Source organism: Paramormyrops kingsleyae, chromosome 4 (genome assembly GCF_048594095.1).
Source record: "Paramormyrops kingsleyae isolate MSU_618 chromosome 4, PKINGS_0.4, whole genome shotgun sequence".
Lineage (NCBI taxonomy): Eukaryota > Metazoa > Chordata > Actinopteri > Osteoglossiformes > Mormyridae > Paramormyrops > Paramormyrops kingsleyae.
Window position 1 is genome coordinate 19,196,316 of NC_132800.1, and position 27,390 is coordinate 19,223,705.

The 27,390-nt window shown below is 45.8% G+C and overlaps 1 protein-coding gene across 1 annotated transcript in view; it reads left to right on the forward strand.

Moving 5' to 3' along the window:
- The window catches only part of colec12 (collectin sub-family member 12), a 48,262-nt gene that overhangs the window by 7,215 nt on the left and 13,657 nt on the right, over positions 1 to 27,390 (forward strand). The window contains exons 2-3 of the mRNA XM_023793400.2: positions 1,192 to 1,242; positions 25,731 to 25,853. Of these exons, the coding sequence (XP_023649168.2) occupies positions 1,192 to 1,242; positions 25,731 to 25,853 (174 nt within the window). The remainder of the gene's footprint in view (positions 1 to 1,191; positions 1,243 to 25,730; positions 25,854 to 27,390) is intronic.

Consider the following 27,390-nt stretch of genomic DNA (forward strand, 5'->3'; position numbering starts at 1 on the left):
TGATCTGGGCCTGCTCTGCTGCATCAGGGCCTGGACAGCTTGCAATCATTGAGGGGAAGATGAATTCCCAAGTTTATCAAAAAAAATTCCTCAGGATAATGTGAGAATGACTGTACCTCAGCTGACACTCTGAAGAAGTTGGGTGATGCAACAGGATAATGACCCAAAACACTGGAGCAAGTCCACAACAGAATGGCTTCAGAAAATCCGCCTTTAGCAGTGGCCAAGTCAGAGCCCAGACCTCAAGCCAACAGAGATGCTATGGAATGACTTGAAGAGAGTCATACACAGGAGACGTCCGAAGAATGTGACAGAGCTAAAGCAGTTCTGCCAGGAAGAATGGGCCAAAATTCCTACTGAACGATGTGCAGGTCTGATCCACAGCTACAGGAAGCGCCTGGTTGAGGTTATTGCTGCCGGGGGGGGGGGGGGGTGGAGGGTCAACCAGTCATTAATTCAAAGGGTTCACTTATTTTTCCCAGTAGCACTATGAGTTTTTTATTGTTGTTCTCAATAAAGACATGAAAGATCAGAAGTTTTTGTGTTGTTATTATTATATCCACATTATATTTGTTTATACCTTTGACTTAGACGAAGATCAGATCACATTTTATGGCAAATTAATGCAGGAAACCATGAAATTCCAAAAGGTTCACATACTTTTTCTTGCCACTGTATATACTCACAGTGGAATAAGTTAGATATGTACTGCTTACAATTACATATCTGGAAACGCACTCGGTTTGTTTTGGTTCTTGCCACATGCCCCACACATGGTAAAATATATGCATTAACATTCACTAATTCTGCTTCAGACATCTTGATAAATAATATGAAGGCTTTTATGGGACCCTGGATGTGAATATGATTGGACATTTCTCAGTAGGACGTAAGTCAGTGGATGACTGTTTGTTTCATCCTAGTTTTTGGGGCCCTTCTTGGAAGCTCATTACATGGTAACAATCAACCTTAACTTTCTTCAGCAAATTTAGTGATATCACCCCAGCTATCCAAAGGTGTGTTTTCAAAAGCCATAGTTTTTAACTACCTTAGCAACTTATTTAGTTGGAACCATGCACCTGAATAGGTCCAATTGTGTAAGTTGTTAATGGAATCTTTTGGGAAATACACATCTGAATGATTAATGTTTTCTACAAAGAGTAATAATCTCTCTTCGGCTTGTGCCTGCAGACGACTTCACTGATGACGAGGAGGTGCAGTCCTTCGGATACAAGAGGTTCGGTGAGTAACCTCCACTCTCTACTGTTGTATCACCACCATTCACTACTGATAGCTGTACAGTCATTTTACTGCAAGTTTGAGTGCTGGGTCCTATAGGACACCCCATGCCCAGTAAAGGGAGTCCTGTTCCATTCAAGTCAAGTCATGTGGTCTTTGTGGTCTTACTGTCCATATGCAGGTAAAGTTGCATGAGATAACATTCCCCGGTTCCATGGCACATCATACAAATAGCAAGTGGCAGGGGGAGGGATTTCACAGTACTTTCATTTTGGGATTTGAAGAAGTGATGGTCACGCAGTATCTTCTGAACGTTACCATGTGCTCCTAGAATTAGGGGTTGAGGGTGATTTCGCAATACAGGATCCACAACTACAAGTAAGAGAAGGTTGATGTTCTAGGGAAAGGTAAACAAGTTGAAGTTGTAGTCAGCCTGTGTGAGAGCTGCTCCTTTGGACTGTCAGAGACGCTGCCCCCCCTTGGTTCTGTTCCCGTTTTCGTCTGTTGGTCTTTCGTCTTTGTATGGTGTGGCGTCTCTGGCTTTGGAGTGCTTGAGATTGGCGGCACGTGATCCAAGGCAAGGGTGGTCCATTGGGAAGGGGGAGGTCCATTGTACCAGTGTTGTTGTGGAATATTATGTGCAGAACCCCTCTGGGGGTCTCCAAAAAGTTCTGTGATTAGCCATCAAGCATGGGTTCTGGTGAGGATGTTGTTGAGGAGCCAGGAGATGGGAAGGATGTGTATAACAGCAGTAAGTTTTGTTGTTTGAAGTTTGTATTGAAGGCTGATAGATCTAAAACTGATAGCCCCCCAAATGCTCTAAAACCTAATCTGGTTCATCGAGGGGTAGGAATGGAGCTGCATCCTGTTTATTGTTTTGAGCCGCGACTAGATCTCAAGCCACGAGACATCCACAGAGTCGGGGCACCCCCGCCCGATTCTTTTGACGTGAATCGGGGATGAGGGGTGCAGCCTCAGCCAAGTGGCTGAGGTTCTGTGTTTCTTTTTCTCCTACGGGAGAAAACATTGAATTCTACCACTCCCTTCCACTGATGACGGACTAACTTGGAAGGGCAGCCATCCAGAGAGGCTGAATGTGGTGTGTGGTTTTAGTTAAATATGTTCTTCTCCAGACCTGTATGAAGGGACAAGTTATGTCAGAGTCTGAGATTATGGGCAAGCAGGCATCACTCAAGGATGATGACAGTATGGATGTTCTTCAAGGAGGCTTGAGTAAAATATGTCGCGTCTATGAATAGAATGGGAAGTTTCTTTGTATCTTAAGCCATCACCAATATGACCCTCAAATCCGTGTTGACATGGCTTTGAGCGAGTCATCTATTATCAATTATACAATAACGTCCTAAACAGAAACCAAAGTCAGCAGCCTGCTATATTTGTAAATCGAGCTTCTTGTAAACCATTTGGAAATGTTTTAAACATGTTATATTGCACATGACAGAAGCCGGCCCATGTTACTTTAGCCATCTGGATAAGCCAAGGTCTCAGAGACAGACAACAATACAGGCAACCAATGCTAATTACAGACTGCTGGAGTAGCCGGGGATGCTCCCTGGCATCCAGTCAACAGAGGCGTTCTTTTCTGATGGGTTTATTATCACAGATATCTCATTAGCCAATCAGTTAGCGGGACGCAAAATGTTAATTTAGGGAATAAGTTGAAGTCAAACTCAACAGGCCAAGACCACCCGCTATGTCAGATTCAATTTCTGTTGATCTTTTTTCTTAGAAACAGTTCAATTTGTTTACCCTGTCACCCCAATGGCCCCGAACATGCCTCGGTGAATTGAGTGTGGGGGCTTGGAGGTTAACACAGTCAGCTGACGGTAAACTTGAGCTCAGTCTTTTCCAAAGTCACATCGCAGGACGTGCATTGATGAGGTCTTAAACCCTTTGTGTGTCCATAACTTGTGAATTCTGTCTCACTCTGCAGTTGGAGTTGTGATTAAATGTGTGGGAACAGTAGTATTTTCTATATTTGAGGTGGGAGGTGTGATATGCTGGATGAAGAGCAAGGTTGGGCCCATTCCGGAATGCATTCATCAATTCAAGTCCAAATCAGGAAATAGAACTGGAGTGGAATTGAAATCTCCCTGAAATTCGAAATCAATTCCAATTCTGTTCGCCATATTTTTTTTCCAATCCCATCTCCTGTCCCATTTCTTGATTTGGATTGGAATTGATAAATGCATTCCAAAATGGTCCCAACCCTGATTAGTAGACGTGGGTGCTATAATTACACCTACATCATTTAGTTTGTCCTGATTAACTTAACCTGGAAGGATGGAGGACAAGGTGTTATTCTTACTGTGAAGGAAGGTGAAAGTTGGGTTGAAAGTTAGAGAAGACCACCTAAAGAAAGATCTGATCCCTGGCTAGGGCTGCACGATATATCGTTTCGGCATCGTCATCGCGATGTACGCACGTGCAGTAGTCACATCGCAGGACATGCGGTGTTAAGTAACGCAAATTAAATTAAGCGGCGTGGACAACGCTTTTGGTGTTTTTGCTAAACTAACAAATGTCACACTGTTCTTATTCTTAATCAATCCGCAAAAGTCTGTCATATTATTTAGGTTAATTTAAAGGTTTTTGGATACAGAGCCGACACTCAGCTTTGCACGCGCAGCTAACAAACATGTCGATCACAGAACGAACCACCAACTCGATCCCAGCGCTAACCATTTAACCCAGCACTATTTTGTCACTCGTGTTAACTCCCATATGCGATGAGCTTCCTTAGTTTAATGCTCATGCTCTGTTTAGTACTGTGATAGCAAGTTATCATTACCATTATATTTGGGCAAAATCAGCTCAGTCTTTCTAGAATGATTAATTATACCAATAGAGCTATTGAACTAATCCTAATAGCGCAATATATGTCGCAGAAAGAATAAATATTGCAATGTGATTTTTTTCCCAATATCGTGCAGCCCTATCCCTGGCTGGCTGAAGCAAGATGGCTGCCAACCTCATTATCAATGAATCTGAACCACACTGGTGTCTGACCTCACTGTGACCGCTTCCTGTGTCCAGGCTGCTTTCCCTGGCTCGCGTTACATGGGATCAACAACCTGTATTCTGTGTTCCAGAGGCCCCCGGGGTGGACTCACATCAGGAGAAGGTGTCTCTGTTCGGTTCAGGTTGAACTAGACGTTACCTCACACCTTTAAGCTTGGCCTGAAATCCAAATATAAGCAAAAACAAAAGAGTGAAAAATGTCCCATGAAACCACGACTGTGCTACAGAAAACAACATCCTGCATTTCATCCTTCTGAGAAACCAGCTGTGATCCCTAGCACACGTGGTGGGTTGGGGGGGGGGGCACTCCAGGAATGTGTGTGTGTGTGTGTGTGTGTGGGTGGGGGGGAGGTGAGGCATTTGAAATCCAGCGGTTTAGCATAAGCACAACAGTCTCTGAGGCTGACGTGGGAAGCTGGTGGGGAGGGTGGGGGTTATATGGTTTTCTCATCATCTTTGCTGCCAGAGGACAGCTAGCAAAGCCCACACCTTCACCACCGGCCTCCTCCTCCCCCCCCCCCCGTTTTTTTTGCATATTTATCTTTTTCTGACAGAGAGGTTCTCATTTATAAAGGAAAATAAAACATCTTCCTGCTTGTACAGCAGCCCTGGAGTATGAGGGACGGATATGTGTCTTCGGAGGGGGGGGCAAGGCTCGCACTGCCAGTCTGCCCCTTGCCCTTTCACCTCTGACTCGTAGGGGCCAGGTCATCAACCCCATATCCTGCATTTTACTAGTAGTGCTTCCTGACAGCCAGGACAGTAATGCCTTATCACTTGTGTAAAATGGGTGGAAAAACACTCAGCTCTGATTGGATGCTGAAATATTTAGGCACTGCCATTCGTTCCTGTGAGGTCATTTACCGAGATTACTGTGCCTATGGTTTTAATTAATGCCACCATGGCATTAAAGGTATTATGGATGTATTTCTGTTGGTATTATGGATGTATAAAGCTGTAATGATAGAATATTCCTTACATTTCTCAAGGACTGAGGTTTTTAGTTTTCTTTTTTTGTTGCTGTTCTTGCAACATCTGGGTCAGAGAAAGCACGAAAGTCTGAGTAAGCTGGTCTGTTTCCTGGCCCTGTTATGCTTTCTCCACCCTGGTACTGTGCTCGAGCCCAGCTGTGTCAGCAGAACCCGGGGACAGATCCAGTGGCCCTCTCGGTTCAGACAGCATGGCACACTGGCGGCCCAGTGATAGTCAGTGAAATGCGAGAAGGGGCAGATCTAATGCTGCCGCAATCCTGACGGGGTCTCCCAGGCGGGCTGGGCACCCTCATCCTACCCCCCCCCCCTTGTGTTTTGTTTTCAGTTCCTTCCCTCCAAGACGGTGCCAATTACCTTTTTCTTCCTCTGGTGCTCTGAATTCAGTACTTCAGGTGTGAGAGTAGGGGAGTGGGAGGGCTGAATAGCGTCATTGCCCTGATGCTTCATTTTGATTGGCTGATGAGGCTGATTGGGCTTCACCTTCATGGTGGGATTGGTTTTTTTTTCCCTGAGGTATGGAAACATAGGGTTTTTGCGATCTGGAATGTGCCTTGTTATGATGACCACCTTCTGTCTGCATCAAATTATCATTACATTTTTCGTTTTTTTGGCAAGACCTCTATACTGTAAAGTTGTGCAACATTTAGTCTGGAAGTTTAGGGGGAATATGTCCGCCGTATGGCCTGTGCATTCCAGGAGAGGCTGCAGGCTCTCCAGAACCCAGTACTGGGTAAGTCGTTACTGAACATGGTTGGATAGGAAGCTCTAGGTCAGGGGGGCCGGACCCCTGTGTAGCTTAGTTCTTTTCCTGTTCCACCACAAATGATTCTTCTCAAGTGCTGTTTGGTTATTAGCACTAGGAGTTGAATCAGGTGTGTTAAATGATGGGAAACCCAAAAATATGCAGGGCTCTGGCCCCCCAGGACTGGAGTTGGGCACCCCTGCTCTAGATGGATCGAGGTGGGCAAATGGTGGAGTGAGTTTCTTTGTTTTAAGCATCTTCATCAGTCATTCATCAGTTTGGTTATAGAGTGATTTTAACATCCCAGCAGGTGGGTGGCATAAGAGGGACCATAATTCATACAGCAGGGCCAAGCAAATCATGAGCCAAATGATATGTTTTGAATCTGTGAATGACAGGGGAAGGGGCACTTCAGGGCCCAATCAGCATTCAGCTGTGGGATAGTGTCCCTGTGTTCCCGCCCCTTTATACATCCATGTAATGTCTCCACGCACCTTAAAGAAACCAGAACTTTTGCACTCTGTGAAGAGCTTTTCTGTGTCCTTAACCAACAGTAACCCCCAACCCCCCATTTTCTGTGAAAATTTGTGTGCCTCATCCTGCTGCAGAATGCCTGCTTAGATTCCCTGTGCTCCTGCTTCACCAGAGCTTAAGGTTTTGTTATCGGCTCTGATAGGAGAGGAATGCAAGGCACACTGCTCATCGACCAATTACATTTCAGTCCCATTTGCATTCTGTGCTAGGATCTGTCGATCTCCACTGTACATTTATTCCCATTTTCTAAACATTACTCCCAGGCTGTCGATGGCATGCAGTCAGTTATAGACCCTCTTGGATAAATATACCTGTGTAATAAAGTCAGTGGTGAACTGAGTAGCACTGTGGCCTTGTACCTCTGAGGCTGTGGGTTCGAATTTCCCCTTCAGCTCTATGTGTTGAGTTTGCATATTTTCCCCGTGTTTGTGTGGGTTTGCCCCAGATACTCCAGTTTCGGCCCGTCGTCCAAAAACACAAGGTTAGGTGAATTAGGGTCTCCAAATTGCCGACGGACTGGCATCCTTCCCAGAGAGCTCTGTGTTTTCCATGCTCACATGACTTGGATAAGTAATAAAATAAGAATAGTTTAGAAATCTAGTCTTCAAGCTGTCAAAAAGTCTTCCTTTGTTCTGATTGGCTGCTTCTGGCCCCATGAACACACCAGCCAGGTACCTTCTGGCCAGGTTCTGGGGTGGGTCTCTATCACAGCTGACCCAGACCAGGGTACGTGCCTCAAAGTTCGAGCAGGACGTATCTGGCTGGGAGGTGCCTGTGGTTGGGCAGATGTGGTGGGGGGGGGGGGGGGGGGGGGGGGGCTGATGTGTTTAGCTCGTTAACCACACAGAATCCCTCCAAGCTCGGCCCGGTTCCGTTGCAGGCACCGTGGGAATGGAGGAATGTGGCGTGCGGGAGTCCCAGCATGGGTGCCGTCTATGGGCGACCTGAGATAACCCAGTGGCCACGTGGGGGTCCTCCACCTATCGGCGTCCTGCTGCTTGCCCGATTGAAAAGCGATTATGGCCGAATACTTTGGCCAGATCTCCCTGTCACAAGATTTCAATGAATTAATAGGTAAAAAAAAAAACAATGGGGAAACAACGAGGATCCATCTGCCAAGATATTTCACTAAAGAGGAAGCCAAAATTTTTGCCTGTGACTGTTGGGGAATTTGCAGATGTAGGCATTGCAAGCCACTTGTGAAGGTAATCAGGCTCGAACCCTGGACCTCACAGAGAATGCCTGGGTGGCAGTCGATATGTCTGGCAGCTTGTACTATGTTATTTTATTATTAGTATTGACCCAGCGCCGTCGACCGAGTTGAAAAACTCGCAACGGTTAGCATTTAGCTTAGCATTTCCCCATTAGCGTCCCCATTTTCCGCTCCTCCATCTGCATTCACGTCTTCATATGTTTACCGGAAAAAGTTAAAAAGCTCAACAGTTTTCCCTTCAGTATAGCACTCCACCCCCTTGAGCAGCGCTTCATTCTGAAATGCTGTAATATAATATAAATAATGTATAGATACCTAATAAGTAATTTGCATCAGTATCCTTCCCATCAGACCCAAGTACTGAGTGGCAAACATCAGGCAACCACAAACCTGAAGTAACTCCCAGCAGCGTTTCTGTGCTACATGTTTAAAGCCTCCTATAAACATTTCATTTGAAACACCAAACCGAAAGCTGTCGTAAAAAGGACTGGGCCGAGGTTCTCTCGTTACTGTACTTCCAGTTAAAAATGAAGGAACGCATTGTGTGTTTTACTTCGCGTACCTCACGTCTCATTTTCCCAGGGACCAGACGTATCCGCAATGGGTAATAAAAAGGACAAGACCCCAGCGTGGCCACAAAGATGATATATAATGGTTTCCTGTTTGGCATGGGAGATTGTGAAGATCTATGGTGCGTGTGTTGGGGGTGAAGGGAGGGGATGGATGAAACGAGGGCGGTGATACAGGGGTCAGAAGTGACCCCGGCGGGGTTAGGCGAAGGGTGGGGAATCAAAGAGGAACCGCAGCATTGAAGGAAGCGAGGGCGAGAGGTGGATGTGGGACAGGAAGTGCTATTTTGGAGGAAAAGGTTACGATGCCTTGTTCCTGAGGATGGGAGTAGAGTTTGGTGGAGAGCTAGTGAGACAGCCCAAGAGACTGTGGACCCCATTATTAGCATTAGCGCTTCGCTAAACCATACAGACATGTCTGGTTAGATTGAATCCAGCTCCTGTCACTGGCCCTGGATAGGAAACCCATCACCTGTCACACTGTACATGCCGTCCTGAATGTTCTGTCCCCCCCAACTGAGGAAGATTAAAGCCGGCCTCCCCCTAGACATAAATGACCGATGCCTTGATATGATACAGGTGTGTGGGAATGGGTTTTACCGAGTTGTGTTCCAGCTTAAGTCTTTTACCACACCCCCAAATTATGCTCCAGTATCCATTTTCAGAGATGCCTGGGCTTGTTGGCAATGATTGTTATCCACCCTCCCAACTGCTAAGAGTACATTAGGAGCAAAACTAAACCAGGTAGCTGCAAAGCCAATTTTATCAAGGCACTCAATGCCGGACACTGCCTTCAGAACTTGATAGCTTAATTATTTTGTAGTTACTGATTAATGAGTTTCACAATCTGCCCTGGATGAGGGAACTCAGTCATGGGACTCATCCCAAACATGTTATTTCATCGATATGACAGGGTGACATGCAAAGAACCATTAACACAAAAGTACGATATGGCTTGAGATTATAGAAGGCTTTGTTTTCCACTTTCTGGAGAGCTTTTTTTAAAAAATATATTAAGATTTCAGGGCAGTGAGCCTGAACCCATTACTTGATTTCATCTTGGCAGGCCTTGAAAGGACTGGCTCTGACAGGGAAAAGCTTGGCTGCTGGACCAAATGCAAGAAGCCAAGAAGTCCTGTGTACCACATAATGCCTGAACCTCCAAGTCACATGACACGCGATCTACCAATGCACAATGTGTTTTATGACAAGTGTTCCCCCAGGTGTGTCATATGACATATAGTCTGCCAATGTGCAATGTGCTTTATGACATAGTTGCTCAAATGGAGGATTCCCTAATGTAATCTAGGCCACACAGTCGATCATCCCAACATGTTTCAGAGTGGTATATGGCTCAGTGGGCTTGGATGCTGTGATCGGAAGGTCACAGGTTCAAATCCAGTGGTCAGCAGAGTTGTCACCGTTGGGCCCTTGAACAAGACCCTTAACCCATAGTTGCTCCAGACACCGGCTGTCTCTGCATTCTCAAAGGAACACTGCTTTGGAGAAAAGTGCCTGTTTAGCAAATAACAAGACAATAGCTACTGTATGTAATTAAGGATAACAGGGAAACACATATTAATTTACAGTTTTGCTAAACATACTGCAGATACAAATATCCACTCTTTTATTGTGTGTGAGAAAATGCTTAATCACTGTAACAAGGAAACCAGTTGCAACATAATGTATGTTAATGAGGTGTTTGCATTGGGACTTTTCTAAGGGCCTAATTTGGAGCTCTATACAATCAGGGGTTTTGCAAACACAACCTACTCCATCCCCCAAAAGCAGGCAGAATCAGCAACTACCCCTGTTTCTTTATTTCACTCTGAACATGAGATTCCGAAAGCTAATTCATGTTGTTGTGCAGCGCCGCCAAAACAAAGTATCTGTCCATGGTCAGGATGTATCATCAGTTTAGAAAGATGCTTTGTCTGGGTTTTTCTAAGTTGTCTGGGTGGCCTTGTCATGCCTTCGAGATTCAGACCCTGAGGCCTCCTGGTTGGAGAAGAAAATTCTGAAGACGTCCCCCTCTTGATGAAACTATACTCATTCTAAAACAGGGGTGGCGAACCTGTTCCACGGAATCCGGTGTGGGTGCAGGTTTTTGTGATGGCCTATCAAATCAGCCAATAATAAAGCAGTGGTTCTCAACTCCAGTCCTGGGGACCCACTGTTATTGGCTGATTGAGAGGCCATCCCAAAAACCTGCATCCACACCCCTGTTCTAAAGGGGGATTCTGCTGGGCCGCAGAACTCATTGGGGGGATTTGTGGAGGGGTTGGTTAATTTCCAAAAATAGTCTATATGTTTTCAATTTTTTATGAGCCCTTTACATTCGCCAGTTGATCCCCTGGTACCGACATAGACTGATCCACAGATCAAAAGGTTGGGAACCCCTATTGTGGAACACCATAAGACATTGCTGAGTAGAATGCCATCATGCCCAAATCTGCAAGACATGGGAATGGGAACTGGGAGCAGCAGCAGGAGCATTATTTGGGGCCAGGATAAGAAAGGTGTGGACGAAACTGGCAGGGAGGGAGGGAAACGAAAGCCGGTGAATCTAGTCTTAGCCAGTATGGTAATCAGATCCAGGAAAAGGTGTGTTGGATCATGGTCCTGAGGGCTGGATCAGCCATCGCAGTCTGGGTGTCTGTACTGAGCGTGAGCGGAGAAAACTTGATCTTAAATAAAGCTTGGGAATATTCAAGCAGAGAATTTACTTACTTTTTTCCCTCTAGCTATCTGCCAACCCAAGATGTTCATATTTGCACTCTTCCATTGGCTTTGTCCTGGTCCTTTTCGTTTAGGTACATGGTATTGTACTGCTTCTGGTCTGTCTTCCTGCATGACCTTGTACTGGTCATGCTCATTTTTGCAGATAATATTGTTTCTGACTGCTCCAGTAGACAACCATGTTCTGGTCCTGATCAGGCTTCTCTCTGAATCCCATAGCAGGTGATTGTTTTTCCTAAGGCAAGAGGGGGTGGCAGAAGGGACGGGGGGGGGGGGGGGGGGCATCAGTGTTACAGCGGCCCTTTGAATTTGACATGGTCTGTGGCTGAGTTGGTGCAGATGGAGGCTAAACTATTTCGTGTTCAGAAAAAAAAAGCAGTTGACAGGTTCCAAAGGATCTATCATATTCGGTTTTCCAATGCATGCTCCTGGATCCTGTACAACTGACAAAAACAGATGGGCCCTTTTGAGTTCTCCGTTACTGTGCAGACAAGCCCGAGGATACTAAGGGCATTCAGGGGTGAGAGATGAAGCCATGAAACCTTAATGTTCATCTCATAACAATGGAAGGGTGTGAAGTGCATCCAGTCAAGTAACCACAACAAGCCTCAACTTTATGCTGACTCCGGCCTGAAGATCACACACATGTTAATGATGAACTAAGAGGTTTTGGCTTCTGTTGCCTCCCGGAAAAAAAAAAAACTTAAACCTCCATCTTTCTGAGTCTGAAACACGATTGAGAGAGGCTTACTTCTGAGCCAGCCAAAAACAACCCAACGCTTCCTGGACTGTGAAAGAAAGAGCGGAAAAGGGCCATTTATTTCATCCAAGTCCCAGTGAAAACCTTAATCGTTTTCATGTGATGCCAAGTCAGAGGCACTTTGTATTGGTGTCTATCATTTAGGTTTCCCCTGTTTCCATCTCCCTAGTACAGAAAGACACCTTGACCTTATTTTGTTTGATAGACTGTTTGCTCAAATTACATGATCAATTGTGATCATGGTCTGGAAATCATTATCAGAATTCCATCAACAGGATAGGCTGTCCAGAGCCTTTAATCTGAGGTAGTTCATCTCTGCAGATGTTCTCTTGGTGATAGTTTGATTGTTTGTTCCAACACCATTACGTTCTGGCCCTTGTAATGCTAGCTGCAAGATGATAGTCACAGCTAACACAAACTTGACGCCGAGTATGTTTTTCAGTTCCACGACAGACTACGGCAGCTCAGTTCGTTTTGAAATTCTGGATGTTTACTTATTGATATGTTGTTGAGAAGAAATTGGAGTACCCTAGTTTCTTGGGTATTTTCTGGTGCTTGAACCTGCTTTTTTGTGTAGGTGGAGTGTTCTGTGGTATAGGCAGTGTGCCAGAATGTGTAGCACTGAACTAGGGGATGTTGTCCTTGGGCTGAATGTCGACAGGAGGTATTGATGCCCCCAACCCCCCCCCCCCCCCCCCGTCCACACTTATTGGCCCATATCAGTCTGTTGGGCCCGCCTGAGCTCTGTGGTGACTCCAAGCATCTGGACCTCACACAGACATAGCTCGCTGTTGGATGTAAGAAGTGAACTTGGTGTATTTCAGCCCCGCTGTCCTGGGAGGGAGGAGAGCTCTCATATATGTCTGGAAAGTTCAACTTGCGGTATTGTGTTTTTTGAAGATGCCCAAAATTTTCCACTTCCAGGAGGGTTGTGATTTGAATCATTATTTTGGTTAGCTAGCTTAAAATGGTGGTCTGGAGCATGCTCAGGGGTGTCATGACCTTCTGCACCAACTTGTCAAACCCATTATGTTCTATGTCCCTAGTTTCTGAGATGGGTAGTTCAAGGTATTTGATATTACATTAACTGTCCAGGGTTTCTCCATCTGTTATTGACCAAATCGTGGTGAGATCTATGAGGTTATGACTCTTTCTGGTCTGACTTGCGTCTGAACTCACTTTGCAGCCCCCCACCACTTCCAGACACTCAATCATCCAAGCCTTTCTTATGATGACCCATCCAAAGTGACCGGACGACAGTAGGCCTTTAGCCATGCTCCCAGACAATCCCAATGTCACTCTGCATGTTTGTCAGTTATTGCTGGAAACTTCAATAGCATGGGCTTACACATTATAAATTCCTGGTCACAGTTTCTTTAGTTTTTCCATACAGACCTTTTGACATTATTGCTCGTTTGAGTGCCCTTTGGCGCCGAAATTTATAATTTAATGCAGGAGCCATTTTTTGTTACAAATAATTTAAAAAGTTAACGTACAAGCAAGTTTCGCCTCATAGAATCACTAATTTGTCTCTATTCGTATTGGAAGACTTTGGCGTGAAAGTTACCTTGGCACAACGTTCCGTTTGACAGACTCTGGCTACATGAGTACCACTTTCACATAAAAAAGAGTCATCATCTGCTAATTGGAAACATGGACAACTTTGATCATAGCTGACTCTTAAAGGCTGGGTGGTCGTTGGGTATCCCACATAATTCTGGTGTCAAGTAGGGCAGAATTGCTTCTTCATGGGGTTACCTAATCTGCTTTCTGTCCTCCATGCTTTTCCTCTTGGATACTGTACTCTGATGGTGAAGATGTGGGTTTTAGGTGCTTAAGGAACAGTTAGGACTCATGTCAGATGACCAGGATTATTCATTTTAAATGATTTCGAATGTCATAGCAGGGCAACAAGAGGGCGAGTCAATACATGGCTTCTGTTAAGACTTGGGACTCAGCAGTCTTTCTCTGAATATTATGGGCTGTTGAAGAGTCATAACTCTTCCTAAATGGGTCTAGTCTTAGTGTAAATGTGCAACAGCACACATAGTGGCTAATGAGTGCAGCATGCAGTCACAGAGGTTCAAATCAGGACATAATTTGCATGGGGCCATAAGATCAATAAATAAAATTTATTGCTAATATTTAGTTCGTATCCAGGCCCTTTTAACCAAATCAATTGTTTGTATAACTAGGTGTTCTACTGACGAGGGCATGACAACAGATGTCATTTCAAGAGCCGGAATCTGAAAGCTTTAGGTCAAAAGCACCATTTTTTATTATTTTTAAATTTTTTTACTGTTTGGCTTCTTACTGTCCAGCTGCTCTGCAGCTGTGCGGGTGTGTTTTGTGCAAAGACGCACGCCATTTACACCACTGTATATGATTCACGAAGGAAGTGGTGGCTCCTGTGCCAACAATTTGCGTTAAAGTGTCTCTGACCTGACTAGCCTGTTTGAAAGGCCTGTGATGAAGCCTGGCTGTTTTACTGTAGGATTTTTCACGGAAATTGCGGTATATCAGCGTAAAGAATAGGCTGTTCCTATCTAGAGCTGTTGTAAGGGCCTCTTTCAGTTCCTATTTTTTCAGTTGAAAGGGGCGTCTGGGACAAGCTGAGACATTCCATGTAGTGTTTATGATAGCATACACAGAGCATTCACCAATCTTACTAGTCTCTGCGGCATCTATTGTACAGATGCCATGTTCATTCTCGGGGTAACAACTCTTATTTTGGCCTTCTGTTAACACCGCAAGCCAGGCCCCTTAGCATTCCATGCTCTTTCAAGCTCAATGAAAGGCGTTTCCATGGACGCAGAATCCCTGGAGACCTTCTAAGTAGATACATATTTTTTCTTCAGAGGGAGTACGCATCGCAGGGGTTAGAGTCATGGGGGTCTGTTAGTTGTCAACCCTCATGACCCAAGGTTGCGCGCCTGCCTTATGAGGATGGAAGCGATGGAAGAAAGAACGGAACAGAACCAGGTGATCCCATTGGTGATGATCTTTTTGGGTGTCCCGATATGGACAACTGCTGAAACATGTAACCTCTGACACAATCTCGAAAACGATGGTGACGTGTTCCCATTTTACAAGGCGTGACCTCATAGCATATACCGTCATATGATGCACCGGGGAGTTAATTTCTCGAGTGCCATAAAAAAAAAAGGGTTTTACGACCCCTGCGTTGTTGTTCGATGTATAATTGGACATAAACCTGAGCCCTGGACCCGGTACCTCAGGCATGATTCCTGTCCGGCTAAGTAGGAGCAGGTCAACCTCCTGAAGAAAGGGCAAAAAAAAAAGCGATTACAGACAGATGACTGCTCACGTGAGTTTATTTGACAGCCTTAACTGATTCCGGCTTGAACAGAGGTGGGTCTGGCTGATCTCTGTCATCGGCCAGCCTCGAACCAGTCGGCATTTTCCTCATCTCCACTATGTTATGTTTCAGCATATTCTGCCATGTTCCAGGGTATTCCGGCATGTTCCAAAATATTCTCATTTTCCAGTGTGTTTCTTTTTACAACCTCAAATGGCCTCTTAATTTGGGTTTACTGGATATTTCGTGATATTTATGATGAATGTCGCAATGTATCTTTAAGACTATGCATGGCTCTCGCATGTATCACCGTGGTGGCAAACAGGACCACATCACTTGGTGAGTAATCAGTCAGGGACTTTATGTGGGTGGGGGGGGGTGCATGCTGCAAAATGAGAGAATGTTGGCTCACTGCTTGTTGTGGCGGCCATCGGATTTTGGGTCCAAATTAGCAAAACTGACGGCAAGATCTCAGTCTTAATTCTAGACATGGCAAGGTAGACATGTGCAATGTATAATGTGTGAGTATGAAGTGCATATATTTTCAAACGCACCCCATCTGAGGATCCCTGTCTTGTGCAGTGTGCTGCCTGGAACAGCAACCAGCCCCCCTAAGAATTTAAAAGATGGAGGGATGGTCACTCCACATCTCTTTATTACTGAGATGGTTTTATTTACTAATAAAAGTGTCGAGCATGCATGCTGCATTATACGCAGGCGTGATGAAACGGCCCGGCTCTCAGCCCCAGAAGCTGAGCTGTGACCGTCCAGATGCCAGACTAACGCTTGTTTTTCCCCCAGCTGCACATTGTTCTGCTTTGAAGAGGGGGAGGCGGCAAGTTTGTATGTTTTGCTTCTAAGCAGTGTTTTATTTTTCTGGCCTGCACCATGACGGGGGTCGGTGGGGGGGGGGGGGGTGGATTCTTTCAGGAGCGTGACTCCTTTTGATTACGCCCCCCGCACCCCCCAGAATGGTGACATCATCAGTCATAAAGCTAGTATTAGCTTTTCCTATAAATGCTTCAAATGAACAGAATCCCCCTGATACGTGTCACAAATGTACTCCCCCGAAATGAGCCGCTCCGGAGTGACCTCGCATTGAACACGGTAATGAGGAAACGAGCGTTTCCATAACTACGCATCCTGTTGCTGAAATACACTCCCCGCCACGATGAGCCAAGGCAGTGAAATGGGGGAAATATTACAACTTTAAACAGCCACGCTTAGGCTATAAGTGAAAGTTTTTTTTTTTTTTAAACTAAACTTTTTTTTTCTAAAATAATGAGCTAAAATAACTGGATATGTGATATTTTGCGCCTTGCAATTATTTTCCAACATATACCTTCAGGATCTGAGAAAAATGTTTGGTATTCTGTTGTATTTGTATTTGTACATAGTTCTCAAACACTTCGTTTTCTCCAATGACTTTACATTACAGTGTACATTACTCATTTTATCACATTAGCTTTAGTATTAATGGAGGGGGGGGAGCAGGAAGTCATGGAGTCTCTCTGAAATCAGCTTTTGAGATCGATGGACAGTGGTTGGCTTTGCTCTCGTTGTGGTCTGTCATCAGCAGCAGGACTCCTGGTAATTAGGGAGCTGCTGTTGTACCATAGGGTGGTGGTGATCAACCTGAAGGATGTCCCTCCATGTGCTCCCTCGAGTTTTGGGAGGAATGCCTAGTGCCTGAAGGAAACCTGGGAGCACCGAGAGGAGGCCCAACCCCCATGGAGCCACGAGCTCGACGCTCAGTGATAATCATAAGGGGCTGTTGAGATGATGGATGTTGAGATGATGGATGCTGCAGTTGGCTTGGCCCTCAACACACTGCTGGCCTTCTCTGTGTCCTCCACACAAACTCATGTCATATTATATTTATAATTGTTATGTTTATTATATTAACTTAGGAGACATATTTTTGAGAAAGCTGGATCGGACAGTCTGTGGAGTGATTGGGGTTCAGGGCCCAACAGTCAAAAGCAACCGTGGGATTTGAACTAGCAACCTTCCAAACACAGGGAGAGAATCTAAATCTGCCGAACCACACACCCCCACAATGGATTCATGCACCACCACTGTCCTAGTAGTTTATTGGGGGGGGGGGGGGGTGTCTTTTTAGCCCCCCTCCTGCAGTTTTGTTGTTGAGGGTTTTCTTCTTTCCAAAAGATGGCTTGTTTGCTTAACCACTATGAAAGCTGAACCATTTCCACTCATGAAAGGAGGACTGCTTTGGAGGTGGCGCCATGCAGGTGGGGGGGCACGATAAGTAGGCTCTCATGGGGGTTGGGGGTGGGGGGGGGGGGCACTGCGCTTTGATTAGCATCAGCCCACATGAAATAACGCTCAGGAACATTTATTTAGTTTGGCAATGGAGCAAACGGGGTGGGGGGGGGGGGGGTGTCAGGTTGGGATGTGTCTTTATGGAGGTTGTTATGTGGGGAGGGGGAGGTCATCAAAGCCAGAACTGTAGATGCGAGCTGTCCCTACTATAAGACCCCCTGCTCACAGTGAAGAGCCAGGAGTATCTCCTATGCTCCTTATCTTACAGTACGAAGATAACAGACAGGGTCCTGGTCCCTGTCTCCCAGGAGCTTAAATAGAAATAAATTCTACATTTTTTATTTACAAACTCTGTTTAATTACACCTAGTGGCATATGCAGAGGAGGGCCACAGGTGCGTTAACCCAAACTGATAGCTGATTGGCCCCTGGAGTGGCACCTCCCCTGTTACTCGCAGATTCACAACATATGATTGGCTAATGATACGGCTGGTCTCCTCTTATTCATCTTATACATGCTGTCACTTTAGTTATAGAGAAGCAAACTTCTGACATTTTGGAATTAAAAATTTTTTTTTTACGATGTTGCTATAGAGATGCTGATGGGATGTTTAGCCTTTGTGACCCACCGTCGCTGCCACAGGCAGATCACCGATGGTTGTCTGATTTTTACTGCCCCCCCCACAAGGCGGCACCTCTGCCCATTTGTGAGACACATGAAATGCAGTTACCTGATGTGAAAAATTACCCATAATGCACTGCTGGGGATTTTTGTGTGCCCTTTCTCACTTCCGTCTTCTTGCATCCGTGCTTTTTCCATTTTTCCGTTGTTTTACCCGCTTACCTTTGAAGCAGCTCTGGAAAGGGCCTCCATGTTTTTAATGGGGAGGGGGGCTTATGAAGACATCCATGCACAGCTGAGAACGCGGATACTGCATATAGTCACTTGGTCTGTTCAGTCCAGTTTTCGTACTATATTTAATTTTCACAGAGGTGTCAGAAAGCTTGTGCTTTTAAAGTAAATATTTGTGATGGGAATAGGGTGGTGGAGGGGGGGTGGGGGGGGGATCAAATTTTCTCTAACCCCAGGAGAGGAGGGTGGTTGCATAAGAATCCTGGGAAAGAGTCTATAAATGTTACACCCCCCGTAGTTATATTATATCAGCCCGTCTCTTTGCAGCTAAGCAGATCTGTTGGGAGGAGTCGCGGAGACCTGGGGGGTGAGGAACACTAGGCATGCCGAGTGTTGAAACCGCGGGACACATTCAGCAACATTCACGTCCATTTTCTTTTCTCCAGTTATGTAACTTTCTTCCGTCAGTCAGTCTTTGGAGGCTTCGGAATGTCCTCCTCTGCCGGTTCTGTGACGGAAAGTTCGCCCAAGTGAGAAAGTCCTCGCACAAGGTGCGGGCGAGCTTCATCGTGTGTTGTGTTAATCGTCCCTGACCTTCATTTTCCACATAGTCAAAACAGCAGGGCCATATACAGCGTCGGGACACCGGGGCATTGCCCCTAGGTGAAAGCTGATTGGTCCGCTCCCCGTCACTCATTGATTCGAAACATATCATTGGCCGATGACAAGATTGACCCCTCTGTATGAATTATAACCCTTCTTCTGCTACCCCCCACCCCCCAACCTTAAGACATCTTAGTATCACCCCTGGAGAAAAGTAATTTACAGGAAAGGTTATTTTCATCCCCTTTGGCTGGTTTGACGGGGGGTGGGGTGAAATGTCATCGGTTGCTATGCACACAAAACAGCTGCACCCCCCCCCCCCACCCCCACCCCCACCCCCACCCCCACCCCTGGCAGGGGCAGCTCGCCTCTCGTGCCAGCTCTGATCACGTACGTGTCACATGGATTCACGCCCGGGCTGACCACGGCTGGCCCCATCGTCTCTGATGAGGGCCAGGAAAACAAAAGAGGGTTCGGCCAAACGGCATTCCACATCACTTGTTTGCCTCTGCACGCTCCGGGAGCATGCTTCGCATGCTTCCGGAAATTTCTGCACCGCTGGCGCGCTCACATTATGCAAGAAGTATTTTTAATTAGGGCTGAAATTCCCACTGAGGTGTAACTTTTAGCAGCGCTGGGTTAGCCCCATTCCAGCGTGCGGGCTAGCAGGAAACGGTTGTAAGTTCACGTGCTAGGAGATGGATCCTGTTGCACCCTTGAGAAAGCTCTTCTGATGCATTGCGTAAAGATGCAGCTGCGAACGGGCTTTTGACTGGAAGTCGTTTAAATTGCTGTCCATGAAGGTGTCCGAACGTTAATTTATCCGTTAATCATTTCTGGGCTTGACGTCATTTGGAAAAACAGAGCACAGTCTGGTTTGGTTTTATTTTTTCAAGATATTATCTGGAGAGCAAGGATATGAAAATAAGGTTTGAGGTTGCCTATGGCTGTGAGGGTGGTTACGAAATATGGAGTCTTTGTTATTTTGGAGTTCTGTTGTGTTCGGCTCTAATTGTAAGCAGTCGGTGTTTTGCTGATTTCATATTCCTGTAGTATCAGTACCCCAGATGTGGGTTGTTTTGCGGTTTCAGTTAGATGAATTGGACTTCCCGTTGCCCATCTTTGACTGTTGGCTGGGCCTGCACCCCCATTGCATTCTGGGAGGTCCCCGCTCGGCTGAGACTCACAGAACCGAGCATGCTGCCAGAAAATAGCAATGCAGTACATTTCCCTGGCTTCTGGGACTTATCAGGAGTTGGCGAATGACTGCAGTCAACGGTGTCAGGTGTCGCTATGCGATTCGTCAATGTGGGCAATCAATCATAAGATGGGTGGGGCTGCGATGTCTGTGATGCTTTGCCAACTGTGTGGGACAGCTCTGGGATGACAAAAGCGACATTTGAGTAGGGGTGGCGCTTTTTGATAGTCCTGTAGGCTTGTGGTCCCATCTTAATGTTGTTGGGGGGGGGGGGGGGTCTCAATGCAGCCAATTTTCATGTTGTAGACAAAACCCAAGTCTTCACCATAACTCGCGTCCGGGGGCTGCACACCAGTCTTCTGGATCAAGCTCTGTGGGGTGAGGATGTCTTAAATTAGCATGTGGGTTTGTGTCGGGTGGGGGGCTCCAGACAGAAGAAGCTGAACAGGTTGATTCCTGGGGAAGCTATCAGATGTATTTCATAGGGCAGGGATTGTCTGGCATGTACTAGCTGTGGCCTGTGGGGGATTTCTGTGGGTGACTTAGTAGGTTCATATTAGCAAGTGTCCATGGTGATGCCCCCACTCCCCCCAAAGCTGAAGCCAGATGGACCAACCCAGACCTTTTTCCAGAAAGTGTCCCAGACCGCTCCTCAGGGTCCTGTGCACAGTCTCATACAGCATCTTTCCTATGCATATACTGCATGTATCTTCATTGACTGTGTGTGGACCTCTTAACACCCATGAAGATGTGTGGATCAAACCGGGATCTTCTTATGAACCTACTTTCAAGGTTTATCGTCACATGTGTGGGAGGAGACGGTGGGACAGACAGGAGTGCAATAAGCAGTATAAGCAGGAGTGTAGCTGGAACTTCTGGTCCCAGTGACAGAATGTCACCCACCCCTCCCCTTACATTATGTCATTTTGTCATTTTGTCCCTGTAAAGCGCCGGACCCCCTGCATCAGACATGGTCCCCCCCCCCCCCGAGAACAAGTGAGCAATAAATGTTTAATAAAAGGTGCAAGTAAGATGCGCAAAGAGCCACAGCGGGAGCACAGTACTAATAAAGTGCAGAAGCGCAACATTGACAACAAGAGTGTGCAACAGTGATGAAGATGAAGACTCGATCAGAGATAGTGTAACGCAGCTCCTGGACATTTCTGCTGCATTTTGAGGTACTTTTTAAAGCAGAATGGCTTCTCTGAATTAAAGTCAGGTCAGAGTTAAAGCCATTTTATGGGGACCAATGCAGTGGTGTACTTAACAGTGGTTGTGTTTGCCATTACTCAAATTATGCATTTGCATTGGCCCCTCAAGGATTGGGGACCTCCTGTTGCTCATAGCCAGTCAGTGCACTAAATATTTAAATATTTAATAAGTGATTTCCCTGTTTGTGAGATGCTGAAGCGGCCTTTTCTGCTAACCAAAGTTAGCTAGCTACCAAAGTTGAAACCAAACCTTGATCCAAGTCGTTATCTCTTCTGGAACCAGTGCTGATCTCTCTTAGCTATCCGTCTGTCTACCTACATCTTCTCAATCCACCAAACATGACCGTGGATCACGTGCTCATCAGTTGCTGTGGACCTCCAAACGATCCTTCTGACTTTCTGTTCCTCGCTTAACTGACCTGGCTTCATAAAACAAGCCTATTTACGTATCATTAGAGAGAGAAAAAAACGTCCTCTGGTCCTCCTAAGTTAAAAGCTGTGAAAAACTAGCATAGTGAGAGAGATTTTTCGTTTTTTAAAGGGTGGCTCTTGGCTCATTAGCTATATCGCCAGACCACCCACGTCTTTTAAAATGATGGATAATGATGGTATCTTAACATGTGCTTCGGATTTGACGGAAGACCCAGATATGGGGTGTTTCTCAATACCAAGAACGCAAAGATTGTACTTGTGGTCTTGACAAGACCGGTCTTAGTAACTTGCTTCCAAACAATGAATCATGAGATTGGTGTCATTTGGTGAGGATGCAACCAATGTATCCTTGAAATTTGGGGCGGGGCAAGAACATCATCCAGAGATTTTTACTGTCCTCTGTACTTCTGTTCTTGAATATTGGAACTGGTCTTCGGCAGATGTTGGTATAAGGTACCTATGGGTGCAGGTGTGATTCTTCCAGTGGCAGGAGAGATTCTAAGATTTTTTTCAAGGTGTTGGACATGAGAAGGGGCATAATTCATATGAAGGGGTGAACCTTATTGTTAGCCAATGATATGCTTTGAATTGGTGAGTGACAGGGGAGTGGGCCAGTCAGCTTTCAGCTGGGGCCAGTGCTCGATCAGCGGTAATCTGATTCTGATCCCAGAAAAGACTAATTAGTGTGTCCTGAAGCAGTCCACACACCAACGCCGGGCTTCTTCCCAGAAGATCTGGCCTTTATAGCTGCCCCGTGTGGCTGGAGTTGGAATTGCCCGCGGCTCGCTTACAGGAAAGTTGGCGCTGTTTCCCGGTGTTGTAAAAATCCCACAAAAAGACCTCCATGAGTGCAGGAGTTTATTTCAGGTGCACGGCAGGAGAAGTGTCCGATTTTTCAAAGTCTGCAAAGGCTGCCCTTTGCAGATCTAGCACGGAACGTGCAAGAAAATTAATCAGATTTAACAGGGTTTTTCAGACAATGATTAGTCAGCAATAGGAGGATCAGTGACCCTGGTCTTCTGGGACCAACTATCTTGCCTTCAAGCTAGCTGTTGGTTTGTTTGGGGGCCCCACTCAGAAAGTCACTTTGGGCTCCCCCCCCCCAATGTAGAGACTGCTGGTGGTCAACAAGGGACCAAACTTCAGGGGCCCCATGTAAACGTGTCAGATGATTAAAAAAAATAAAGAAATGGCTAGTGAGTAGAATCAGAAGACTGTAGCTAGCTACCTGGTTAGCAGAACATGCTGCCTCAACGTCTCCTCAGTAATGGACGCATTTATTTAATATTTGGTGTAGTGACTGTGGGCAACAGGAAGCTTTTTCAAACCCTGTGGGGCCCCATGCAAATGCTTGGTTTGAGAGGTACTGAGAAAGGCCCATCGTGCTAAGGAGAAACCTTCACGGACCTGCAGGGGAGGTTCAATAAATCTATCCTTCCATAGCAGTGAGCCACACACAGCGAAGCGCTGATGTAACAGGCCTGGGGGTGGGGTGAGTTCAGCCATGCGCCTCTTGTTTTCATTTAGAGGCAGTCAGTGGGAGAGCCTCAGTGGGGGGGGGGGGGGGGGGGGAGGTCTGCTGGATTCTCATTACATCACAGCATGTCTTGCATTTGCAGACACACACATCCACTTTTTTTCACTATCTGCTTGACGTGCAAGCAGCCAGATATGGCGTAAAACGCTAAGGTTAAGTATTGTGCTTGAGCCTGGAGGGTTAGGCTGCGAGTGGCCCGACGACCGTCGCTATGCCGACACCTGAGGATTACGGGTCAGACACTCGGTCTGTAAACGTTCGCCTGGTTTACGGGGTTGGGGTTAGGGAAGGAGAATCGGAATCCCTTCTGTGGCTGTAGACGGGAGGTAATAACAAGCTGCCCCGCCGCTCTGCCCACAAGCGCTGGAGCCACTCTTGTTATGTTTGAGGATTTCTGGCCCCGGAGATGAGGACGTGCAGTCGCTTTTTTAATTCAAACTGTCCCCAGGGAGCCTGACAATCCCCCCTTCCCCCGACACCAGACGTCTGAGACATGCTGGACACATGCAAACATCTTACTTCTCAGATTCCTTCTGACTGAAAAACACTTGCAGAACTTACAAATATTTTTTTTTATTTAAATTATTTAAAAAAAAAAAAAAAAAACATCGATCAATGCACTTGACTCGATCTTCAGTACCGTGCTTTAAATCTAGGGGGCGATCTTCAGCTCCAAGCTCATGCTTCATTGGCCAGACTCTCAGCGCCATACAGTGCTACTGTGCTCAGTCCTTGAGAGAACCAAATGAGCTCACAGAATCATAAATTAATCACAGCACCTCCCTCCCTCCCACACGCATTCCTGTTGTTACATTGTGGTGTGTGCCCCCCACTATGCCGGCATCAGCAGGACCGGGTCTGAATGAGGCCCCCGTCCACATATCGGCATGTACAGAACCCTATGCAGGTGTGGGTTGGGGTCATTGGGCTGAGGGGATTCTAGCACTTTCTTGCCCAAACAAGATCTCAGCTGTCTAATTAAGTCCAACACCTGGGCCGTCTTCTGTGAATTAGGGCTCAGAACTGGAGGAGAGAGCCACAGACCTTTCCGGGTTTGAATGTGCCCTGGAAAAGCTCAGTCCCTGCTCTGAGCATCTCCGGACTGTTCCGGAAGAGTGCAGTCGCCTGGGGAATATAGGGCCTGCTGTCCTACTTCCTGCCAAGATCTCTGTGAATGTGTTTCTGAAACTCATAAAAACAATGAAATCACTACAGGGCTTTTTACCTTCTTAGCGGGTGATATCCTCAAAATTTTGAATTATTGTGATTCCCATCACTCCTTATTGTCGTGCCTGGATGTATACTGTCAGATTTAAGGTTAAACTTCAGGATGACGCCAATCCCACAATCCTCTGTGCCGCGTCCCTGATCGCTATGCCACCTGCTGTCCTTCAGATCAACCCAAGGTTAAATCTGCGGTTTTGGGCTTTATGAACTGTTTTCCCGTAATTGTTTGATCTTATTTAACACAGCTGTCTATAAAACCATGGTTCTCATGGCCTGTTTGCCTTGCTGGACTTAAAATAGGTCAGAGCAAATTGCTTTTCAGAGAGAAGCCAGTTTCACTGTAAAAGCACTTTTGTGTGTTGGAAATCGTGGCTTCGTTGGTGGTTATTGTCTCCTTCCATCCTGCATGTTTTTTTTTTATTTTATTGTTGCTTTTTCTTCTGTTTTTGGTTAACCTTTAAGCAACATGTTTGGTAGGCCTCAGTAAATCGACAATTAAGAGTTCCTGTCTAAGTGGGTGGTTTGAGAGCGATAAAGACATCCTTTTGTCTCAAGGGGAATTAGTGATTTGTGCTCTCACCAAGAAATGAGAGAGATTTGAGTTGTCTGTTTTTTTTGTTGTTGTTTGTTTAAGACCACGGGACGAACGATCATCGTTTCTTGGTCATAACCTCCTGTTTGAATGGTTTCCTATGTCGGTCTCAAGCATATCATTGCATGTGGTCCACTGTAAGGTTGTTTGAAGGTCAACCTGTGATCAAAATATTTGCAATTTAAATACCTGGATGGAATTTTCAGTTGTACCTTTGAGTCGGTTGGCCAATTGCATTGTGGTTGTGACGTATGGCTCGGCAGGTTAGGTCTCTGTGCTTGTGATCGGAAGGTTGTTGGTTCAAAGCCTGTGCTCGGCAGAGTAACCAGATCTCCTTTAGGCACTTGAGCTTCAATGGCTGGCCCAGTGCTCAGACCCCCAACTTCACTCTCACATCTATGTTAGGAACCATTTCCAATGTACCAGTTGTATAAATGGCAAATAAAGCTTCATTTCAGCAACTGAATACGCTTCTTCGAGTATCCAAAATTTAATCATGAATACAGCCTGTGAAAGCTTGTTGTGACATTGTAGGGTGGCATGGACCCTGGGGTTGGGGTGACCTTTGACCCTATAGGTGATCACATTCTGTCTGCTGTGAGGTTTTGGACACACCATGCCGACTCCTCCACGTTTCACGTTGCAGGGATCCAGGAGGGGAACCAGTGCACGAAATGCAAAAACGAGTGGGCACTGAAGACGGCCATTGTTCCGCTGTACGTCCTGTGTGCCCTGCTGACCATCGCTGTGGCCATCCTCGGATACAAAGGTGAGGGACACGTCCTCCTGCCCTGGCCATGGAAACCGAGATGCCGTGTATGTTCATGATGTCTGCTACATGTTCAGCCCTCTGAGGCAACCATGGGTGATTCTAGGATTTTTTTAAGATGGGGGGGGCGTAAGAAAGATCATAAAATTCATACAGAGAGGCGACCTCATCATTAGCCAGTGATATATTTGGAATCAGTCAATGGCAAGGGAGGGGGCACTCCAGGAGCCAATCAGATATCAGCTGGGGTCAGTGGCCCTGTGGCCCCGCCTCTATATATTTCCCTGGGAGCAGCACAAGAACATGGTATATGCTGGTAGAATATGTCTGGTAGAAATATATGTCTGGTAGAAATGTGATATTATGTTCTTCTTACAAATATCGACGGTTTAAATACTCCACGACTAACTCTGAACGGATCACTGGCAGCAGAAATGTCCAACATAAGCAACCAATGCATAATTCAACATAAATACTCGGTTACTGGAAGCATGATGGTCCTCGTTTAACCGCTAGTGACGTCAGTCTCGAAATAATAGATGTTCTCATTTTGAGATAAACCCGACTAAAACAACAAAATGACGTAAATCACTTATGTGGAATTATTTGCTGAAATCTACATACAGGCAGTTCTCAACTCATGTAAGCAATGCGTTCCACAAACGCTAACGTAAGGCAGATTTTACGGAAGCAGATATAGCTTCTTATACCATTCTAATAACAAAAAACTTAAAAGCTAGAAATATACCAGTAATATGCACTAAGGAATAAATAAATAAATGAAAAGGTAAAGTATAAATTTACTTACAGGCTTTTGTTGCCTTTTTGCGTTAGTGCTTCCTTAAACTCCATGTATCTCGGATATTTTTTGCGTCGACATAAGTCGAAAGCCAGCTGTTTTTTGACAAGGGTGAACAGATAGTAGGCAGAAATACTTTGTGTTTGTTTTTATGTGAAGCTGGCATTTTGTGGACACCTAAAGTTGAAGTGGTCCTAACTACTCCATGATAATGTACCATTGTTCGTAGAGTACGCTCTGGGTTGGCAGTCAGCTCTAATATTTCCCTTTGTGGATTTAACAATGGCCCTATGGGATCACGCGATTGCCTCACAAACAGAGCCTGAACTAATTAAAGCCAGAACAGATATTCTTGGAAATTCTAACCAATCACGTGGCTCGTTTCCCACACATGAAAAACAAAAACTTCCGACATGCCCCCTCCCTCCAAAAACATGAGTCTGATTGACTAGTGTCATCCCCTCCCCCCTACCCCGACTCTAAGTTTCATGGTTATCCTTCTTAACCGGATTCACCATAATCTCTTTCGTCCATCCTCAGATTTCCAAAAATAGCCCCCACCCACTCCAAAAGTCTTCTGAGCTGAATTGGACTCGTTTGGACTGAACCATGTGTTCTGATTGTTTCCAGCTCGTAGACTCGGCCTGTGACTGTCTGGAGGGGACAGAACATTCTAGTAATATCGTTTTAAATGGTTCCCATATGCTCCTGAGGCAGTTAAGTTGATATCCCCATGCT